Source organism: Nothoprocta perdicaria, unplaced genomic scaffold, assembly GCF_003342845.1.
Source record: "Nothoprocta perdicaria isolate Ctin4 unplaced genomic scaffold, notPer1 scaffold_102, whole genome shotgun sequence".
Taxonomy (NCBI): domain Eukaryota; kingdom Metazoa; phylum Chordata; class Aves; order Tinamiformes; family Tinamidae; genus Nothoprocta; species Nothoprocta perdicaria.
In genome coordinates, this window is record NW_020454117.1 from 1027783 (window position 1) to 1051628 (window position 23846).

At 38.3% G+C, this 23846-nt stretch overlaps 1 protein-coding gene across 2 annotated transcripts in view; it reads left to right on the forward strand.

Moving 5' to 3' along the window:
* The first annotated feature begins 11433 nt into the window (after nucleotides 1–11433).
* Nucleotides 11434–23846, forward strand: part of GUCA1C (guanylate cyclase activator 1C) — a 40596-nt gene continuing 28183 nt past the window's right edge. The window contains exons 1-2 of one of the 2 annotated variants that reach the window (XM_026041883.1): nucleotides 11434–12923; nucleotides 12986–13128. In XM_026041883.1, coding sequence (XP_025897668.1) covers nucleotides 13003–13128 — 126 coding nt within the window. In that variant the 5' untranslated portion in view covers nucleotides 11434–12923; nucleotides 12986–13002. Of the gene's footprint in view, nucleotides 13129–23846 lie in introns of both variants that reach the window. The other variant, XM_026041875.1, reaches the window with a different exon arrangement.

Consider the following 23846-nt stretch of genomic DNA (forward strand, 5'->3'; position numbering starts at 1 on the left):
ACAGTATGCATAAAAGATATGAGAATTGTTTTGAACTGCCTCCTGTGCTTCTTTTAAACCTCAGTGAGAAGATGTGCATTGAATTATTTTAGCAGATTTTGAAATGTAGTATAACTCTTAACAGTTGGACTACAGGTCTGCCAGTATTAAAATGCTAGATTTTTTTTGCATAAAGATCTAAAATAGATCATACTTATTAAATGCTAATCATTAAATGCTTACTTTTTACATGATTTAGTTTGTTTCCACCTACATTTTTTATTCTAGATATTTGTATTCAACTATTACTTGTTTGATATTTGAGCTTGTAAAGCTGGCCAAGTTACARGTTTAGAATCATTATTGTTATGGTTGGAAAAGACCTTCAGGATTATTGAGAGCAACTGTAAACCCATCACCACTCTGCCTGCTGAATCACGTTCTTTTGAGTGGTTGTAGAGAGCAATAAGGTCTTTTTTCTGAGGAAGGGAGCTTATTCCTTCCCATTATTCCCCCTTCTCCGAACTGAATAATTCCAGCTCCCTCAGCTGCCCCTCATAAGGTCTGTCCTCCAGCCCWTGCATCAGCTTCTTTGCCCTTCTTTGAACACGCTCCAGCACCTCAATGTCTTTCTTGTAGTGAGGAGCCCAAAAGAGAACACAATATTCAAGGTGCAGTCTCRACAGCACTCAGTACAGGAGGATGATCGCTTTCCTTATCCTGCTGGCTAAGCTCTTCCTGATAACAAGAGGCTGTTGCCCTTCTTGCCACCTGGGCACACTGCTGGCTCATGTTCAGCTGGCTGTTGACCAACACCCCCACATCCTTTTCTGTCACGCAGCTCTCCAGCCACTCTGCCCCAAGCCTGGAGCCCTGCGTAGGGTTGTTGTGACCCAAGTGCAGAACCCAACACTCAGCCTTATTGAGCCTCATACTTCAGCCCACTGATCCAACCTGTCCAGATCCCTCTGTAGAGCCTTCTTACCCTCAAGCAGATCTGCTCTTCYTCGCAGCTTGGTGTCATCTGCARATTTCCTGATGACAAATTGTTCCACATGCCTAAGCACAGTTTGAAGATCTGGCCCCTCTGTTTCTTGCTGCAGGGCTGACTGATCATACTGGCAAATGCTCTTCAGCTGCATCAGTGGTGACTCTAATACAGAAGGGAGCTGACAGATTCCTCTCTTCTCAAGTTTCATTTTATTGTGTTATATAACTGATCTTAGTCTCAGCTCCTCAGCAGGATAAAACCAGCAGGTATTTGGCTCTTTTACTGTCACATAACCGTAGTGTAATGCTGGATTTAGCAGGGTGAAAYGAGGATTTTCATCTCTTACTTCCTCCCGTGTGTCTCTCTGAAGCCAGTAATAGCAGTACTCCCTGCGGGTGCTCAGGGCTGTTATTCGGGGAGAGAGAGACTGCTCCTGCTCCTGAACAGAAAAATGAATTAAGACTGAAGCTGCAAGTACTCTGACCTTGGATGAGGGAGGAAGTCTTAGGTTTAGTGCTGAACTTGGTGCTCAGGAAATTGCATGATTTGAATACTTAAGTTTTTGACAGGTGTGAYGTTTCTGCCAGATTTGGGGGAAGGAGGAGAGAGCAAAAGAATAACTCTGCAACAGTGCATTTGGAATGAAAACTAGGCACATTATATCGGTAGTGCTGTCTCAGCTTCCTTTGCGAGTGTCCTTTCACTTTTTTCTTCATTTTATATTTGGCTGGACATGCACTATGTGTTTTGCTTGAAAACCTAAAATACCAATCTGCTTCACTTGCAGATTTGGCTACTAAATTTGGCTTCTCTGTAGTAAAAATAAATAAATAAGTAAAAATCACTGTCATGTCACCTCTGAAGATAGAAGCAAAGAGTTTCAGATATCTTCAGACAACTTCTCTCCTGGAACAAAAATTAATAATGTACTAAGCAGCTTAGACCTAAACTAAATAGCTGTAGATCATAGATAGAAAGTGGACCTGGTCCTATAGTAGATTTTTCTCCCTGGGAGTGTTTTATATTTAAATACCACTATATAAAACACATTTTAACAGGTTTCTTTTTTTACCTTTCTTTTTTTTCTCTTTCTTTGTTTTAAAAGAAAGAAATCAAAATGTAGGCAGCTACCAAGATTAAACAGGCAAAACTTTATCAGGCTTCAGATTATCAAGGATTATTTTACCTTTCTTTTTTTTCTCTTTCTTTGTTTTAAAAGAAAGAAATCAAAATGTAGGCAGCTACCAAGATTAAACAGGCAAAACTTTATCAGGCTTCAGATTATCAAGGATTATCAAATTGTGAAATGATGAAGTGGAGATAAGAATAAGCTTTGAAATGAGGTATTTATGAGTAAACTGACGAAATTTCTGGGTGACTAAATATATTTGCTGTGTTCAGCACAGATTTGTTAAATATAAAAGATTATGTTAGTTTCTGAGAGGAAAAAATAATTCCTAAATTAGAAGAAATGTTGAAGTTACTCAAAAACATTTGAATAACTTTGACAGAGGAAAAAAACTTCTAATATGTAAGAGTTTTTGTTACTCATAGATGCAGTTCATAGAAGTGTTATGAGCGTGCACCTAAACTTGTTAAAATACATCCCCTCAGGAAGAGTTCTTTAATCTCCTACTTTATTTGTGACCACGTCATCTGGTAAGTTAGACATTCAGAGGAGAATAACTGATGAAGTACAACTGTGTCAGGCTTTAGTTGGTGCATGAAGTAATCTATTCAAGATGTGGGCTGCAAGGCCACTATAGTAGCTCTCTCATTGTCGCATGTCTGAAACTGAGCAGATGTCCAACAAAATTGTGAAAAGTGCCGGTTGTTTCCTAARGCGATGTTTCTGCCAACAGTGGGAACTGCGTTAAGCCCGTCCTTTCARCGAGGTTCTGCTGGAAAGCACAACTGCCTTAATATCAAAAGTGATTATCTGTATGGACATCTGATGTGCCAGCAGTGTCAGCTTTTAAAGTCAGACTTCTTGCAGATGAAATGAAGCTTGTAAGGCGCCTGCTTCCCAAGCATAGTTGGGCAGGAACTGAGGGTATAAGACAGAGTCTCGTGCAGGCTCATTGTGGAGATGCAGCGTGTGCTAAGCCCCTGACTGCAATCTGGGGTGCATCACCTTCACCGAAACAGAAAGCCCATCAAAGCCATGACTGGCTCACATTCATCCTAAAATATCCAATAATTCAAGCATTGTTATTGGGCAAAGCAGAGTTGGCTTAGTGTCTGAAAGAAGTCTCTGAAAGAAGAGCCCTTTTCATGCTCTTTCCCTGTTGTGACTTGCAGCCTGGGTACCAAACTCGCAGCCGGTGTGATATCCCTTTGCCCCTGGAAGGGGCCCAGTCTCCCCAGGAAGGCAGCTCCTCCTTGCCATTTCCTTGGGCACAATAAATCAAGCAGGAGGGAACTTCATCCCTGCAATGCCAGATGACTAAATCAGGTGCATGCTTTTGCTGCAGCTCTGAGCCAGCCATCCTCTCTTGCTGCTGCATTCCTCCAGCTTCTCATCTGAGACACAAGAAAGTATTTTTGTTCAATTTGTTTATTGTTCCTTTTATTATTATTATTATTTTTTACTCCAAAGATGGGGAGGAAAATAATTAAAATGCCTTCTGTTGGCGCTGTGCAGAAGACCGTCTTCAAAACTGAACTCAGCTTTCATGATGGCAATAGATAAGCAAAAATAGTTGGCCTCCAGTCCAGTTCTTTAATTTTAAACCCAGCAAATTACACAGCACAGCTGCCAGATGGTTTAGTATCRTCTTATACAGCTGGTTGGAAAACAGAATCAATTTTCATAAAATTGAGACATTTCTGCTACTAAAACTGTACTAAATTGAAAAGTGCCCACTAAGTAAATTTTCTGCTAGCTCCTCTAATGCAGTGATGTGCACTGAAATCTTGTAAGTGTGGTTTGCTTGTGTGGCTTTAATCTTTCTCTGTAAATTCCTTTCTTACTGTGCTACAACAAGTTAAAATCCTGTTGTGCTTAAAAGCATAGTTTCATTTCAAATATGTGCTTAAAAGCATAGTTTCATTTCATATACTTCATATCACTCCACTATACCAAGGGGAAGATTCACTGCATGCCATGGTCCTTGCTAATGGGTTGGAGTTATCAGGACTTAGCTTTCCTGTACGTGTTATTTAATGCATCTTCATGAGCAGTCAATGTTGTGGTGTCATCGTATAAAGTGTTTTATTGTTACTGATGTTTTCAGAGTTCTGCTGTACCTCTTGCAAGACTGTATGCAGTCAAAAGAGCTGCTTACTCCTGTCTCTGGAGGATCCTACATCTGTGTTTAAGGCAGGCTTGTAGTTGTCTGACTGCGTTATTTTAGAATTTGAATGTCTTCTATGGCAAAAAATCCACACTGAACTAATCACACATAGTTCTGTACTCTAAAAAGAAGGAATATCCTGCTCCCTCAGTAGTTCTGATTTATCAATCAGATACAAGTCCTATTTCTTTGGAAGCTACAGCAATGCTTCACCTAACTTAACACATAGACACGCAAAGACTTTATATAACTGCATGCATCGATATAATCTTTTTCGAGTAAGCTTTGTAAGAGAAGTGATTTGCATGTCCTGTTTTTAAGCTGGGGCAATGTCTGTTTTTTGTCCCCACACTTTGTTACATAGAAATTGTGCTTGAGGTAAATGCATGCTATGGGAGTAACTCTTGGTTACTGGTGTTGAACTTGATTATTTCTGGCTGTGAGTTGAGCCGCTGGGTTCCTTCTGCAGACAAATTATCGCCCACCTGTTTTTAAAGCTCTGCAGACCTTTGATGAACTCAAAAGGCAGAACTAGTCCCATGCTGGCAAGTTGTAGCTCCGACCACCCCTTTTAATAAGCTACTTTCCTCTTGCTTCTAAATTTAGCTAATTAGCTTTAAAAGGGAACAGCTTGCAGGCAGCCATAAGGTGAAAGTCAGAAATCAGATATTTTCATGCCAAGTGTGAATTGCTTTCCCATTGAGGACCCAAAAACATATAATCACGTTTTGCAGAATCTTTTTATATGTTGTCCTCTGTCATCTTCCAGCATCAGGAATGTTAACTCCTGTGCATGTCTGCTGGGGGTTCGGGTTACTGAAAGATACCAGTGACCAGTTGCAGGACGTGCCCTTTCCCATGGTGTTCTCTAAGATTTGCCACAGCATGATTTTGCCTTCAGCACCACCAAAGTTCCCCAGCATGGGCACACACAGATCAACAGTTTTGCGGAGCTTCATTTAGATCAAAATATTTTGGTTTTCTGCTAGGATCAGAGGGCAGATTTCTTAGTTTTCCTGACACTTACTCCTWGGTACTTATGAATTCTTAATTTAAATGCCCAATGTCACCTTTAAGCACAGGAGGATGACTCRGCTGTGGAAAAGTCTTTATCCTCCAGCTGATAGTAAAAATCTTGTCGTGCTCCTCTAGGGTTTCCATATCGTGCTGAACTGAAATGGTGTTGGATGACCCTTCTCTTCCTTTTTTTTTYYTTTTTTTYCCCCCTCATTCTTTCCCTTATTTCATTTCTTTAGCTGTTTGTTCCTTTACATTTTTTTTATTCCTTTTATACTTTCACGTAATACTGATGTCCTGAATATAAATACTAATTCTTTTTCCTTAGTTATAAATATAGTCAGAGAGCTGTTCTGAACAATTAACTAAGTCAGAATTGTGCTGTAGCCAAGTAAAACCTATTATATAAAAATTCATTTATATTCTAAGCTGATATGTGGTAAGATAGGAGTAATTATTCATTGTATATGCTACTTTCCAAGGAAAAGAGAATTCTTTGATTTATATTCTTGAATTTATTAACTGAAGTACATTTAATCCTCCAGAGAGMCTTCTCAAATTATGCAGTGTGGACACAAAGGTTAAACATAATGCAGAAAACTTGAGTTCAGCTTCAGCTTTCAGTTATTCTCTTAAAATATTGTGACAGTCAAGACCATCAAAAGCATTAATAAAGGAAGAATTAAGGTTACTTAGTGCAAGGGCTGTTTTTTTGTTGTTGTTGCTTGTGTAATTACTTCAATTTCTTTGAAGACCATCTGGAAGAATTGACCTCAGACTTACTGGTGCAAAACAGGAGTATCTGATCTTTGAGTAAATGTTGAGCTTTGTGGGCACTATGCCAGAAGGTGTATATCATGTCTTCTGCAAATGGGATCAGTGTGGTGATCACCCAGACCTGGGAGATAAGCAAACTTGAGTCCATTCCAGCTCAGCTTTCCAGCCTCATGCAGACAGCTCTTGCTGTCAAAAATAGTTCACAAATTTCACTGTGATTTGATTTTTRTAGGATGAGGCTTGGTCTTGCAAGTAAATGAACCTGCAGTGTTTTTCTCCCTATTGTATCTGCTCAGGAAAAGAATTTTATAAAATTTTCATGCTTTCTGTTGCCACTGCAAACATTGAATATGCAATCTGTAGAATGACAGTTTTTTTCCTTCATTCCATGTCTTTCTGGGACTCATTGCACTTCAATGGGTATYGATATTCTCTAAGAAGATGAAAATTTGGGATAGGTCAGAGCCTTTCTTAAAATGCAAGGGTAGTGAAACTGGCCCATCTGCTGAAGCCYCTGTCCATACCTGAGTACAGTGACTGAGGAACTAACTTGGTGTCACCAGCTGCACATGTACCTTCCTCTTCATAAATCATAAAAAGACAAGCATTCTTCGATTTAAAGTTTTGAATCCCAAATCACTTTTTTTCTCCCCTTTGTGTCTTTTTAGATGCTGATTGCAAGGCTGAATAGAATTTATCAGATATTTGAGCTTAGAGTTCTGTGGTTTACTCTTTAACAGTTTATGTTGCTATGTTGAACTATTATGTGGTGATGACAGTGGCTTAAAAAAAAAAAGTCTGTAATACATCAACATTTGTCTGGAAACACTAATCTCTATTTTCTTAACTCTACCAGATTTCCTGTGCCTTCATTTTAATTGCATGTGCTGATTAAGCAACTTTTAGTCCATATGTTCTTTAAAAAAAAAAAAAAAAAAAAAAACTTGTGTCTTTCTACTCACACATTGCCTAACTGCTTAGTGCAGAGAAGGTTCTCTAAAAATTTTCTTCCGATTTTTCAGACTGAAACACAAAGGATTTCTTTATATCAACAGCCGTTGAAACAGTGATAAAAAAATGTTATGCCTGCTAATATCTTGTCATGTCTTAAAATTTGTTAGGAGTTACAGCAATTGGGGACAGCAATCTTTGAGAMTGCTGTGGAACCAAGATAACTTCACAGTATATTCAACGCTGCATAACACACTGGTGATGAAATATCTCATTCTCTTGAGGAATATGAAGTGTAGTGAGTTGAAAGTTTTTTCCACATCTTTCCTTTACAGTAAATTCTATGCTGGTTTAATTTTTATATATTACCTCTCAGGCTGCAACGTAGGAGATTTTGTCTCACTATCAGCTTTCTAAGTTGCTTTTTGCTATCTTTTTTCCAACCATTAGTAGATATTGCTGTCAACTATTCAGAGCCATTGTCTGATAAGAATGAGAAAGTTTTTGTTAAATAACAAGACTTCCCAGTTTTTTTGGTCTGGTCTCACTTTTGGAAATAGCTAGCATTTGCTTGACACCTTCACAGTTTCAGATAAAACTTTTAGGGTTGACTATATAGGAAGCTACTGTAATCACCTGAATTCTTTCTGACTTGGTTACTATTGACTGTACATTAACCATGTGTGTATCTTATAAGCCTTTGTCACAGGTCCTCTGTTAAGTGTGATAAGCTACTAGCTCGGAATTCTCCAAGTATAAATGTGTATGTATAGTACACACCAGAAATATATTTTCATAGCAGTTCTCATCAGAAATACATTTTCAAGGTGGTGCAGTGTGGTCTTGGGTGTGACAAACAGAGCAGAGTCTTTAGGTTAGGAAAGAGTACTTAATTTTGCAGAAAAATTCAGGCCGTTGGTGGGCACCCATGTAGTCATGCAGACAGACAGGGGTTATGTGGGGTCGAAGGGTTGGGGTCCTGGAGAGCTGGAGCTGGACCTGCTCCCTCAGCACCCAGTGGGGCACTGGGGATGCAAGGGCAGCAGGGTGACCCCCCTCCAGTCCCTGACTGTGAGCGCTAATCTCTGCCCAGCTAGGATGGACAGGTCAGACAAGATCACAGCTGTCACATTGCATTACAGCCCATTTATTAAATGTGAGGCGGCTTTTCAAGCCTAGCTAAGTATGCTATGCGTGCTCTTCAGCTTTAATTTGTGTAATCACTGGTCGATGTTGATTGCAAAATTAAGCAAAAGACATTCATGAAACTATGGTATTTGATATCCTTCTGAAGGAGGGGATAGTTTTCTTTTTCTTATCTTCTTTTTCCTTTAGTGTAGGAGAAAGGGAATGGTTTGAGCTGATTTTTGTTTTTTTGATAAAGTGCTTTTGCATCTGTGTTGCATAAGTTACTTGCAAGAAAACAACGGTGGCACCTTAACACTTTTTATAAACAGCTTTAGTAGAATTAGGATACTACCTGTGTGACCTTACCAATGACTCCAAGGTTACAGGAATAACTTCTAGAGGCATGTAATAAAATTTGAGAACCATTGCAAATTAATTAATAAGAACTTAAAAAGCAATTAATATAAGTAGAAGAATTACAGGTTAATTGCTGTCTAGTCTTCTCCTTGGTGTAGGCTATCACAACACTCTTGTTTTCAGGTAGCAGGCAGATTTCTGCATAATTATAACTTTTGCCATTGAGAGAGTAGAGGTAGTACATAATACAATAATAAGTTGCTCATTCATAGGTTTATTCCTGTCTTTTCGGAGTTGCATATTTCCACATATGATCACACTGAAGTTTATAGACAAATTACAACCGAAAGCATTGGATCAAAGAAGCTCTAAACCTGTGTGAAAAAAAAAAAAAGTGGGAAGATGCAAATAAAACCTTAAGGAAAAAAATAGTTTTCAAGGCATTTGTAATAAATGTGTAAATTTAAAATGACTTGGTTTGCCTTGCATTGTCTCTAGTCATCAATTTAAGACAGGGCTACCTTCAGAAATAGCTTCATATTTCCAAAATCATTGCTCTTTGCTCAGTCTGGCAACCAGGTGACTAAAGATAAGGCAATTAAATGTTCTTTGGCTCGTGCCTGGAATATAATAGCTATACTTCACTACTCAAAACAAAAGAACCTCTGGTCCGCCATTCTGTTGGTGCCAAGAGCCAGTTAGGACATACCTAGGGAAAGGGTAGCCCAGTTATCCACTCTGCTTTGAGCAGCCTATGCCTTCTTAACCAGAGAACAAGTTCTATACAAGTGATTAAAGGGCTTTTCCTCTGTGAAATCATCTAAGTGTCTTTTGAACCCACATACCACCTTGTGACAGTAAGTTCCACGCTAAAATGGTGCAAACAGTTGCCCTTCAAAACACCTCAGTGATGATGTGGCACATCATTTTTGCAGGAATATTTCAAAGAATCCCAGAAAGCCTCTCCTGAGGCTGCCTTTCCTTTCCAAAGGAAGATGAGACTTTTCTTATCAGAGATCTGTTATTTTTATGACCACAGTTAAGATCTTTGCAAGGACTTGATCCTTGTCGCTTTAGCAAGGGGATCGGGTAAAAATTCTTAAGAGTGCAGGTTTTCTTTTGCCTTAAAGTCTGAGCATCTTACTCATGTGAATTCCCAAGACCAATGCTGCTAATATATAATATTTAGAGATGGGGTGAGAATTTTGCTGTGGGGGAAAAGGCTTAGATCCTTGAAGCTTGTCCATAAAAACAGCTGTTGATGTCTCTGCCTCGATATCATGGGCTTCACTGTCTTCAATTTTTAGGTTAGAAGTCCTTCATTACATTTTCTCACATATTTCATAGCACTGGAAAAAAAGAGGACTCAAAGCCCCTGAGATGCAATTCGTAAGAGCCTCAAAGACCTTTATTTTATAACCTCTGTTAGTAATCTTGAGTCACTTCCAATACATCATGCAGGTCTAAGTGAAGTTGCCATCTGGTACTGTGCTAAGATGCTTCAGGTGACCTGRCTTTTTTTCCTCACCACGCTGAGGAATCTAAGCACATGGTTCATAGCCACTAAACCATAGATGGGTTTCTGTGAAAGGCTACTGATGCTGGGCAGAGGAAATTATCTGAAATTACTTTATTTTCCAACCCATTGCCTGTATTAAGTTTTTTGTTTCCAGGCTGTGTACTTTTTTTTTTTTTTTTTTCAACTTTTTTTTTCCCCCTCCAACTTTCCTTGTGAGGTCACAGTCTCAAACTACCAACAAGTTCTCTAGTCCCTTTTCCTTTTCTAGCTTTTTTTCCTCCCATTTTACTACAATGCTTGCAGACCCAGCATGCAAGTTTGTCACCACCTCTGCTTTTTTCTGCATTATCCCTTATCCCATTTCGGTCTTCCGGACTTTGCTTGTAGAGTCATGCAAGGGAAGAAATCTAACTCGTCACTCATCTTGTGTGCATATACAATTCCAARAAATCTGTGCTTTAACCAAAGAAATCAGTTTTCCTAAGAGTAGTAGTGTTAAACTAATTATTAAGAAAAAAGTACATTTTTTCCAGCATAGCCTTTCTAGTTTCTGTGTACATCATCATTATAAGCTACCTCTACAACACTCCTAATAGAAACATATACCATAAAAACTCATTTGGAAATAATTTCTTTTTCTACTTACTTAATTCTGTTTCCATGTTGCTGTTTATTCTGAATTGTTGCACTGTGTTTTCTAATCTTCTGAGTGAATTGTCTTATTTCTTTTCCAATTCTGGCTTATTGCCAGTAAGTGTGTCTGGTTTGTTCATCTSTTTGCTTATTCTGTCAAATGTTGCACAGCAAAATTTATTTTTTTTCAGATTACTCAAGTAGATGATTTGGAACAGCCTGATAATTTTGGAGTGCTTCTTAAACAAAATGCAGATTTCTTTGGCATGTTAATCTTATCTTCTGAAAGGAAAAACATGACAGAAGTAGGAGATCCTTCCATGTTACATGAAGTAAGTATGTTTTCAAGGACTGTGATGACTTAGTCTTTGATGTTCATGACATAAAAATAGTCTTTGGTATTCTCAATATACAAAAATTACTATGAAATCTTCTATTCATACCTTATTTAATTTAAATTTGAATTTTAAAATGTTTTTGGCTTTTTTTAAATGCACTACTGTTTCTGGASATCTATAAGTCTAAGTTACATCTGAGTTTTAAAACACCCTGCCTGAAGCACAATTTTGATAGGTATGCATTTGAAAAATTCTTTTTTGGAATTTCAAAATAATAGMTATTGAAAATTTTGTTTTGATCCGCAAAGATAAAAGATTGAAGATTGCTTCTGCAAGTTACTCTTCTTTTGTTTGTTGTTCTTGCTTATTGTAAATACAGTTTCTTTCCAGGGAGCCTGCAAATCTTTTCCTGTCACTGATATTTTGGAGTGGAGCATTTCCAAACAGCAGTTCACACATTTAGGGGCTTATTCTGTTGTTATTCAGTTTGTTGCACAGGCAAATCCCGCTGCCTCTTGCTGTTGAAAGCTGCGGTCTTGTATCAGGTAGCACGTTAGCAGACAGCTMTTCTATGGAGACTCTTGAATGGGATGCGAGGAAAAGCTGGAGCTTAGAAAAATCCTCTCTTAATGGCAGTTATAGTCTATACTGCTACTGAAGTCCTCCAGACAGCCAGTCATGCTCACCTTTCCCCTTCGGAAATCCCAGTAGGATCTCATAGGTGAGACTGCTCCTTAAGGGTAGGTTCTCCTTACAGGCAACAATCATATTTTTACATTACAACAGCTTGTGCATGCCGTAGTTTATACCATAAGGCTTAAATCTACTRTAAGGTTGCAAGGTATTATATACTTCTGCACAGTACAGATATAATATTGCAGTGTATGTTTCCACAGTTTGAGCCACCAGAAGAAGCTGTCCTGCACTCACTCTGCTGCTCACCACTCTTTCCCATGCCTGATATATGCTCTCTTGTACAATTCACTTTTGTCAAACTGGGCACTGCAAAGTATAAATATTTCTGTTTAAAGCTAACCATTTTTATTAGTATTTTAACTAATGATTTAACTAATTTTTAACTAACTGCAATGAGGGACTCGAGTGCTTATGTGACTGCTGTCTAAGGACCACAGAGCATTCTGGGGGCTTAGTGGATATTTGCTTTAAGCTCTCTCCAGTTCTCCAAGTCAAATCACATTTCAGGTTTGGCCCATTTGGTCTCTAGGCAAAGATTTGGACCATGGTATATAAAGAAGTAATAAAAATTAAAAGCTAGAGGACACACTTATGATACAAGGTAGCAGCATCTTCAGGTTTCATAATGGGACTTGACTTAGCTTTTCTTGTCCTTTAACATACTTAGCAGTCTATCTTTTTCCCTGTGGCTCTTGTCCCAGGAAAGATAGGGTGGGAAGGGGAAGCCGTTGCCTCTCAGTGCACGTTAAGAGTGCCAATATGCTGCACAAGCTGCTGTAAAGAGTGCACCCACTTTGTTATATCCAAGTTCCACCTGCAGTGGTGAAAGGACACTTGGGCTGGAGGTTTATTTAAATCTGTGTGAATTAGGATTAGAAGCTGTCCTCGGAGGCTGTCTGTGTTGCTTATTCAGTAGGCAGACAATTTACATAACTTGAACACCATAGGCACCAGGACAAATCGGGCCACCATCTGCAGCAGTGTAATTTGTCCTCGTGCYGAGGCTCTGAGAACCGACTGGGTGTAAACACTGTGATCCACTTATAAAACCTTTGCTGCTCTAAAACTGGATGCTGGTAATCTTGTCAGGATGCTATATTTACTTAGTCAATGTCTGTAGCGATCTATAAGAGGTTTAATGTAGCTCTTGAAAGCAGTTGATGTCCGAATGTTGCTGGGAAGCCATTATAGCAAAGAAGAATGAACGTTTGGATGAATAGCTACTGAAAACAGGATTTGGGAATGTTTGACACTATGGGAGCGGCTGGATCAGCGGATGATATTAATGCCATGGAAATTCATCACTGGTACACAAAATTTATGAAGGAGTGCCCCTCTGGACAGCTTTGTCTGCATGAATTTAAACACGTCCTGGATCTGCATGGACTTAATCCAGAAGCTAATGGTTATGTTGAACAAGTATTTCACACATTTGATATGAATAAGGTAAGAATTCATTCTTAACTGCATGACTTTCTTATGGCTGTACTGTTTGATCCATTGGATAGCACATCAGAAAGCTCCGATAATGCTGAGAGGATGGAGGTGATTCAAAGGGAATGCTGCTGGAAAAAAAAAAGAGTGAAAAAAGTGAATAGCCAAAAAAGAATGTGAATTTGTTCATTTTCTCTCAGTAAATTTTGCCCTTCTTATATACTTTCACATTATATACTGTCATTCTGTGTTGAATAGTTTCTCATCTTTGAAGTCTGAATTTTTAATATTTTCTGTGTGTGCTTGCAGTTGAAAGCTTTATTTACATAACCCTAATTACATGTATTTAATTATTTTTAAGYAGTAAATACTTTCCTGGTTCCACAGGTATTAAAACTTAAATCACAGCACAGAAACAATATGTCTTCTCTCACAAAATGAAATATTTCTGGTTTTGTTCTGAACGCCTTGTATGGCTCTAGTGTGGTATCAGTCAATCTCTATTTTCCAAAGATAAAACCAAGTCTTGTTTTGATCTCTCATCCCAGTTTTGCTCCTTAACCACCGAGGCGAACCCAAAGTGTCTGTCACCGKCATCACAGTGTCTAATTCTCCCAGCTCAGTGTTCAAGTTGCTTTCAGTCACTAAGCCTGTCTAGAAGGCCATGCCTTAATATTTCCCCTTTGGGCCAAAGCCTCACTTCCTAGCAAATATTACAATTGCATAAGACTCTCCATTTCTTCTATAACAGCAGTGTTTGCCCTTGACAAAATTGAGGTTTAGACTGAATTGGTAATTCAAAACCAATAGTCAGTTAGCCTTCAACTGAAGGAACATGTGGGCCCATTCTGATATAAAAATCTATTAAAAAAGAAAGCATTAGTGTTCTCTACCCATGCCATTGACCTCAGTGAATTCAGAGTAATGAAAAGTGTGTTATTAAATTACATGCATAGTTTTAGCAGAAGGTTAAAACTGATGATTCAAACTGTAGCCCGAAATATTCCAGAGAGTTTTAATCTCTAGAAATGACCTCTTTGTCCTATGCTATGAAAATTAATTATATTTGTTTCACTGCTTTTCATTTTTAATTTGCTGAAAGCAGATGTTACCATGTGTACATCCTTTGTACATTCAACATTTAATTCCTTGCAGGATGCCCAGTAGCCGAAGAATTCCCAGAGCCAGTACTTTTGTTATATTAAGTGTTCTTGTTATGCTAATTTTCCCCTAAAATATAGCTTTCTTTTTTTCATATTACATGATTCTCTCTTTAAAACAATTTTCAAGTACTGCTTCTGTAAAATCCTATTCCACATAGAGTGTTTTCTTTTCAGACAGTTATTAGATGATTAAGTATGCTGGAATGTGATTAAGTAGAATCATGTAACTCGGTAAGTGTGCTAATTACTGCTGTCTAAGCCGGTCAGTAAACCCCAAGTCCATTAAAATGAAATCTGGGGCAAAGTTGTCACTCTGTGGTGTTCTATATAACTTTATAGCGTGTTATAGTGCTCTGTTTAACTAACAAATAAGACACTGATGCAATGTGCTTCCCAGTAAAACTTTATCAGTGTTTATGTTCTTAAGTGCTGTGCATGGACATTGAGCTCCCCTGAGAGCTCTTTCAGTTTAAGCTCTGCTGTGTGTGCCAAAGGGCCCTTGACATCTTAATGCTCCTGAAAATCAATTTCCCAAATTTGTTTTAGACTGATATTTTTGAGGCAACTACTGACCTGAGGGTGTTTCAGAAAAATGAGCCCTTGGTTTGTCTTAGCTTCTTTTCACAAAATTGGAAAGGGAACTGAACACTTCTTGAAAATCAGACCTCTGCCTGAGTGCATGTGTGCACAGCCAGGCACAGGCAAACTTGGTATTTGCCATGSGGTGACTGAGGAGGGAGAGGGAAGCAGTGAGGACCTTTGAAGTAGCTTTGCACCAACAGAAATGCCCAGGAGAATTTGTTGCTCCCCTTAATGTTGGTCTCTGTATTTTCAGAATGTCTCTTTTGCTTGATAAATGGAGCATCAAGTAAAGGGAAGCTTGAGCAGAATAAACTCGATCAAAAATCTGCAGGGTACAGTTAGTCTTTCCCATCTTACCCTGCTTGCCTTTCTTTACCATATGAAGTATTGTACTAGTAATAATGTAATTGAAATTGTAACAGCTTTCTTCACTCTTTTTAATACTGAGAATACGTGTACAGGTGTTGACTTCTGTCTGCTTTCTTAAAATATATATGTTTTGAGCATTGTAATCCAACAGGTTCAAGTTGTGAAGAGTTCTTCTCTTTTTCTAGGTTATTTAGAGTACCTTTCCATAAGAAAAAAAAAAAAAATATTTTACCAAGGCCAGTGTGTGTGAAGATAAACTTTGTGTAAACCTGGGGCTGGAAAACAACTCCAAATTAAAAGTGAAGTAACCTTCTTTATTGTTGTCTCTGCTTTTCTTGTAAGTTACTAATCACAGGCTCTGCCTCCCAGTGTTTTAGCATCCACTGAGTAGCTTACTCAAGTTATCAGATAAGGGATATGTTTTAAACTTAGCAAGTTTTACACAGATCAGATGTACAGGTCAGATATATGCACTAACACAGGCAGTTATGTGCTCCCATGTATCAGACTCTGACCCTCCCTCCCCTGCCAATCCATAAGTTTTTAATAAATTGGCCCATTCAAGCAAATTTGAAGGCATAGGAATTTCAGATAATTAGTTCTTAAAGTTTTCATGAAAATAAGCATGTGGTTAGTGGGAATACACCCAGGACAGCTACAGAATTCAGCTTTTATTCATTGTTTAAGGCAGCAGCTGGCTGGCAAATAATCAGGCATTTGTTTTCTTTTTGCCTGGTGAGGATACAGGGTGGAGCTGAGGTACCAGACTGAAGAGATTTAGAAGACAAAAGACAAAGCTGGTACAAATGGTACAAATCTAGTCTGCTTTTGTTTTGCTGTTCCCAGAAGAGCTTGTTTAATTAATGCTCCATGTTATACAGAAAGAAAAAAAAAAAAAAAAAAGATATTTCAATGTTTTATCTGTTTGGAAGTCTTCCTCCATTTTAAAGAAATTAAGCAACAATTTGGCCTGTAGGGCTTCATAAAATCCGCTATAAAACTGCTATGCCAGGCTTATAACTTCATTATTTAATAATGAGTTTCTAGCTAAAGATCTGATGCTCCTTTTCTCTTCTGCAAGATGTTTGAAGATTGCTCCATTAAGCTAGTGTAATCTAAGGCAGAGTTTTTTATTGTATATTTTCCTAATCGAGCTGCTGCAGAAAGTCCAGAAAAAAATACTTAGAGGGCAGGATTGCAATGGTGTGTTTAGAATAGTCATATATAGCTGTATAGTCAGTATCCTTCTGCAGCCAGTGATCATATGAAAAATGTTTCAGATAAAATGCTGTCAGATTTTCCTCCTGCTCCAATTTGTTTGTAAAATTTAGTAGTTGGAAAAGATGGAACACTTAGAGAAATTAATTTATTGAACTCAAATATTTTACCTGAATGTTTTACTTTTTGCTTCTTTATTTAAAAAACTCTTAACTATTTTTAATGAAATGACAATGGCATAACTACGTGATACAGATATAACACACAGCACCTGGATGAGCTGCAGCTCAGTTGTGTTTCTTCCTTGCCTTGTGAGAAGTTCACTGTAAAGCTTGTGGCAAATGAGAGCCAGGATTTGTTAAACCACATGCCAGGGATTTTGTAAGCTTTTTTTCTAGGATTCAGCCTGACTCTTTAGTTTGACATGATAGGTGTATTTTTCTGTTGTAGTGTAGGTTTTCTGTGAAGCTGTTTGATGGCAGTGCCATCAGGCTTAGGAAACTGTGAGGGGAAAAAAAGTGATCTGTTGGCATTCTAGACACCTGAAACTAAAGTGTATGAGATTTTTATGGCTTGGTACAGGCTTTCTCAGTAATCATAAGCTCACATTGCACATGATAATTCTGAATGTGTTGAGACTTTTCTAATCAAAGTCAGGCGAGTAAGTCAGGGGAGACATCTCTAAGTGCCAAAGGTGAATATAGCACAGCTGACACCTTAGGTTGGGCAAGTACTTGATTAACATGCAATCTGCAGGTAGTTGAAGCAAAAAAATTAGTTCATTTGTCTTAGTATAGGACAAACTTTGTCAGATGAGTTCCCAGGCAATGTTACCTTAAAGAAATATTGGATTCTTTTCTTGAGACTTTGGCAAATCAATGCAGTTTCTTAAAATTCAGTGCTGCTAAACCTCTTTTTGTGACCAAACTCCAGRAAGGTTTTGGCCTTGACATTCATAGAATCACAGAAAGGTCACCTAGTTCAACTTATTGCTCAAAGTAGGTCCAGTTGGACCAATCTGCTCAGGGCCTTGTCTGGTTAAGTTTTGACCATCTCCCAATGATGGTGTTTCTCAAGCTCCCTCAGCACCTACTCTAGTGGCAACCTTCCTCATAGAGGGATTTTTTTTCCTTATATTGAATTAGAGTTTCCCATGTTCCAGCTTGCCCTTCTAATGGTCTGGCTCCCTCTTTCCTACATTCATCCAGACAGCTCCCTAGCCTTCCCTCTTCCCAGACAAAGGAATCCAGCTCTTTCATCCTCTCCTCCCATGCCCTGGGCTCCAGCCCTTGAGCAGTGTGGTGGCCTCCTGCACCTGGGCTCAGTCCAGCATAGCAGGTCTCCCCTATGCGGGGATGCCCCAAACTGGATGTGGTGCCACAGGGGCAGTCTCACCAGTGCCAGACAGAGGGGAAAGGAGCAGATCTGTTGACTGGCTAGCAGCACTAGTGGTAACTGATTAGCACTGAAGAACCATGTTTTATCTAATATCTATAGTGTAGGTACCTGTATGTATCTGATAYATTTAAACTTGTCTCCCAGGTAGAAACCAATAGAAATAAATATTTAATTCATGTTTTTAATTCAAATTGCAAGACACCGTTCTGAATAGGCCAGATGAGTCGTGCCCTGGAAACCTGTATTTATTTCTGTTAAAGGAGCTCTGCATGACTTGTGGATGTTGTAGTGATGTGAATCCTGATGGAGAAGAATGGGAAGTGCTGTGCTTCTAAAACACGGGCTTTTAATTTAACATTGCTGACTGCAAGAGATACTGAGTGAAATGAAAAATCTACCTAGTCTTGTATCACGGCCAATAACAGAGTTCATATGAAAAAAAAGGACAGGGCAACTGTACACTAATTCTTGTCTAGAATACCCTTCCAATTTTTGTAAATTTGTGGGTTACCTTTCCAGAGCTACTAGCGATGATTGTATTGAACAGCTTTCACTTACTTTTTCTTCTATGGATTTGTCCAATCCGTTTGAATACATGCAAGTTATTTACAATTCATACTGCTGTTGGGAAAAGAAGGTCTGTTGTGCGAATATCATGAGATTGCACGGAATAATGTTTCTAAAGAGATTTAATCAAACGCGATGGTTTTGTAACTGGTAAATCATGTTAGTGTTTTGCTGTTAGTATGTTTTGCTGCTATGAATTATAAGAAACTAACCAAGTAGCTTCCAGATTTATTAAGGCAGTCTAAATTCAGTGGTTTGCCTATGCTTAAAAGTTAGCTTCATGAGCAAACTTGCTTCTAAAACCTGACCTGTGTGCAGTACCATCACAGTACATTTGTCTTCTGGTCTTGCCACAGAAGTCCAAATCAAGCATTTTTCTATGCTCAGTGGAGCCAAGGGATCTAATTTCAAGATGACTCAGCTCTTCACAGGGTTAGATGGACCACATTAGCTTTCTCTTCCCTTATGCTTTGGTGCAATAACTCACAAAACACAAGCTTTGATCAGTAGAAATTATATATCTCTTAGGAGAATAAAGAAATACAATTTTTAAATATATTTATGAAAGAAATGTCACATCAGTCAAGGTTCTGAAGCCCTGTGAAGTGCCGTAAGAGTTAAGGATGCAAGAAGTCGTTATTGTTCATGCTGTATTGTCCCCTATAGCCCAATTTTACTTCTAGGTTTGTCAGAGGCTGAGAATTGCAGGGTTAGGTTCGTTTTATATAAAGTCTTCATGTTATTTTTCTTCTGTTGGAGGATGAGATTTTTTTCAGCTGCTGTGATGGTGCCTACTCTTTGACATTGCTGGATAAGGAAAAGAATTTGGGATGTAACCTCTCGTAACATATCTYTGGTATCTGAGATAAGAGAATGCAAGCAACTAACAGACTGAACCTGAAGTCACTGAATGTGCCATTATAAGCTTACATTTTCTGTGTCACAGAAAGAGCCATACTTCAAATGCTCAATTTTCTATCCACATATCTCAGTACACATCACTGAGATTTTTGTATAGCACTCACTGAGACTGTGTGAACAGAATGTGCATTAAGTGGATTATGCATATGAAGTTATATAACTACATTTGAATTATATGTAATATAATTCGCCTCCCCATGCTTTTACTGCTGCAGGATGAAAGAAGAGCAAAAATGTTCCCAGTTCTTTTTGCCTTAAGACCATATGGAAAGCAGTTATCTCAGGCTTGGTTTAAGATAGTATAGATAAGTCAAGTACAAAGCATGCATTTTTAATGGAAGAAAGATTTATGAATGTCTTTAGCAGAAAAGCCTCCTTCCTCAATTTCCTTAGCTCCTTTTCATGCATTTTCTAAACATCCTTCAGGTTCTCAGGTACGAATTTCACCACTTTTGGGCTTCAATCTGACAGTTTCTGCGAGAGATTATCAGAACATTTGTTTCCAAACTAATGTTATGCCCATATAGCCTGTTTGAACATTAAGAGGTCTGTGGTGGTTTTGCAGTGCCTAGGCTGTGGCTGAGCTGGAGGCAAGCCTGGGAACACAGCAGCATGTGTGCTGGCCAATAGTGCAGGTAGGGCAGGGATAACGGGCAGCTGATGTCAGGGGTACTTGGGAACAGGTTGGAGATTTTGCTGCTATTGGAAACTGCCAAAAAAGCTTTGGAACTATTTTTGTTATAAAATGCATACCTTAGCATGAACTGTAGAACACTTCATAGTGGTATCTAACAAAGTGGGCTAGGGGGGAGGAGATAACCAGGATTTATTTTTCCTCATTGATTTCCAGCATCTGTGCAACACTACTTACATTCAAAAATGGGTTTTGTTGGCCTCTTTTCAACGTTGTTTAGGTTGCTGAAGAGAAGAGCTCTTCAAAAATCTGCTAAGACCAAGTAAGATTTCTTGAAGTTTCTTGAAGGAGTGGTCTGTAATCTTAAAATACTTATGTTCCCTCCCTTTCACTACTGGAATATTATGCAAGTTTTTTCTGTCTCTACTTATTTTGCATGCTCTCCAAAGCAAAATCTCTTTAGAGATGTATTCTGCAAAGAATCCATATATTCTTTTTTTCTCTTCTTTTTATTACTATTATTTTTACTCAAAAAGTTTGTAAAACGATAATACTGTCTGACCTCTAAAAGAAAGCAACCATTAAAGCAGAGTGGGTGGAAAGGACAGTGAGAGAAAAAACTTGATGTAGTCTGCAGATCAGAAATCTGAAGAAAAGCAATGCTTCTTTCCCTTTATCTTTTATCTAACAAGAAGTAGCAAGAAGTGCAAAGGAAAAAACTTGATGTAGTCTGCAGATCAGAAATCTGAAGAAAAGCAATGCTTCTTTCCCTTTATCTTTTATCTAACAAGAAGTAGCAAGAAGTGCAAAGAAAAAAAAAAAAAAAAAAAAAAAAGTAGAGTCCAAAAGTAGACTTAGACAGGTACTGGTCTCCAAAAGGGAGAAGAAATATTAGGAGAAAAAAAAAAAGAAAAAAAAAGTGCCATCCTGCAGAGAGAGCCAATTCGACATTTCCCACAGTCAGAGAAAAGCACTGGACCAAGAACCATTCAACAGCAATGTGTTACTTCACGATTGCAACAAATGGCTGTAATTCTGACTGGAGCCACTAGGAGATGCAAGTTGCTCAGGGTCTGTTCGCGTTGGGAACGACGAAACATGAAGGAACATCTCCAAACGCTGCAGGGCAACCTAGTCAGGGACGGTCTCTGCTTTTAATTCAATGTTTACCTGCGTGTTTGGCACTGGTTCTGTTTTCCCCTCTTCTAAAATGTTTAAGTCTGCGGGTTTGATTGCTGGTGTGTCCAGAGAAATAGGGTATTTTAATATCCTAAGTTCCTCCAAAGAGTTGTGCTATGCAGGTAGAGAAAGACAAAAAAGCTAGGACTTAGAGGATTTAGAGTTTATCACCTATAATACATTGATTTTTGGCACTCTAGAAACAAGAATTTAAATTGAAAATGACACTTAAAAAAAAAAAGTTTAAACTAACCATGATTACAGAAGGTTGAAAATCAAGTGTTTAATTTTTTTTTCACAATTGGATATTTGGGGTTTTTTTTTATTGTTTATATGATTGCTTTTTGATTTTTTTTTTCCTTCCTCAGATCATCAGCATGCAAGGTGGGTTGCTTTTTATTTTTCCTAAGTAGGATCAGAACACCTTTCTGGGCTTCTCAGATTTTCTCTGGATGAAAAAACATTTCTTTTTGTTTTTCCTGGCTGGACCACTTGAAAGTAACAGTTTAACTATCTTTGGACCATCTTTCTGTCCTTAATCAAAGGTTGTTTGCCCATTTGCTGTTCCCTAACACCCACAAGGCAACACAAGGCATAAGTATCATAGGAGAGTATAACCAGAATGACTAGAAACCTTGATGCAAACAACAGCTTCTGGAGAGAGCCCTTAGTACTATGTCTTCAAATGGAAAGCAGAAAGTCAGGATCTCAGAGTACTTCCCATAATCATTAAAATGAGAGAGAGGAGAGGGAAAAAAAAAAAAAAAAGACTATAAAAGTGTTTTGTGGGGAGCACAAAACTTGTTATTTCATTATGCTCAGTCTCCTGGGTATTTACAGATAGTGGTGTGCTGTACTGTGTGTGGCTAACAAGATCAAGAGTCTCATCAGAAATTGGTTAGTTTAATGACAAAAAAGCCTAGGCTAATCTAGCCACAACTAAGATGAGCACAATTTCCTATCTCATCACCAGGACATGCGTCACTGTGCTGCACTTAAAATCTCTGAGTCACAAATGATGGAACGATACTACAAAAAGGAGTCAGACATAACAGGCTTCTGTTGATATCTTTTCATATAGTCACTGCCTCCTTTCTATGTAAAAACCTTCCACAGACATAAGGAGTTGATGATTGCTGGTAGAAATATATATAAAGTGTACAAGGATTTGGATTGTCAACGACTAGAACTGTTGTCAGTTCTTGTTCGGTGTTTTCAGTGAGAGAATAATCAAGCGATTGCACACAYGTTTCTACTTGCTTTGCTGTGTGTACCATGGTTAAAATGCCACATAAATTATGAGCTCTCTTCTTCCCCATGTTTGTGTTGGAAGGAAATTTGTGGATCCTTTCTTCTGAGGCAGAAAGGTTGGAGATCGTGTCCTACAATGAACTTGCCCCATCAGGATTTATTCTGGTTTGCTTCTGGTTTTATAGAGGAGAAGGAATCAAACCTCAAAAGCAAGCTCCTATTCTGAAGAAGGTATGGGAGAAGGAAACKGTACCTTAGTCCTCCTCCTTGTAACAATCATAGGAGGAGGAAAATATGATTTAGAAATTAAATACTTCTTCAAATTGGTGGAAAAGTGGATAGTGACTTGAGGGCTATTGAAAATTGACACAACTTTTAGAGGAGAATTATCTTCAGATGCTTTAGATAAGCTTTTTCTTTGAACACACTTAAAATGCAGCATTCCCCACCTCAGGCTCTAGCAGTTGTCTCTTTTTGTCTTACACTTCAAATAGGTGRCATTCAGCTGAATCTCTCATGGTCAAAGATGGGTGACCTCCTTGTTTTACAACACRGGGATTTAGCATCTGCTGTTTACAACTGAGTTACTGCTGCTTTCATAATGCCCAAGGGAATGAGAATATTCTCTCTTTCACTTACCTGCTATTTCTGACATTGAAATAGTCTCTGAGCACCCTGCTGTGAAGTTACAGAAAAAGCAACCTCTAATTTCCAACTCTAACAAAAAAAACTACTCTTTTTTTTTTTTTTTAAATGGAAAGAAATTTAGGTGATATCATCCCTYCCAAAACTGATGAAATTTTATACTATTTTCAGAGCAGGGTTAATGAATCTGATTTTGTGTGTTTGTGTGTGTGTGTTTCCCTGTAGATACATATTTGCATTACTTGTAGTGTGCATTTTCTGTGCACCATCTTCCCACAGTTCTGCAGCAGTCTGTCCTTGAACCATCAATCTTTTGTYCTATAGGGATGTCATCTTCAGTGCATCTAGACAGTTTTGCCTTTACCTTCTTGAAAATACTGCTTAACTCCCAGCAAATTATGCAGATTCCAGAAAGCTACTGCAGCTTCTTGATGTAGCTATTGTAGAATTTAGTAGCTGCTGTCATTTTATCTTTTTCTTTTAGCATCAATTTGGTATGGATAGCTCCTCTGCACATGCTTCACCATGCTTCCTTTACAAAATCTGTTCTCTCTACCCTTCACKTGAGTTTTCCTCAACTTTGCTATATGGATTTCTTCAGCTTCACATTGTTATGAATTTTGTTCTCTCTATTTATGAAAGCAGAAATGTGCCATTGCCATTCTCTTCAGACCATGTGATTGCTGTAGAATTAGTACTCCCACAGCTTTCTGTGTGTGGCTTTATTAACAGCTGTCAGGCTATGCAGCAGGTTATACATTTTAGTCTTATTGTACTCCATAAAATTCACCTACTTTTTTTTT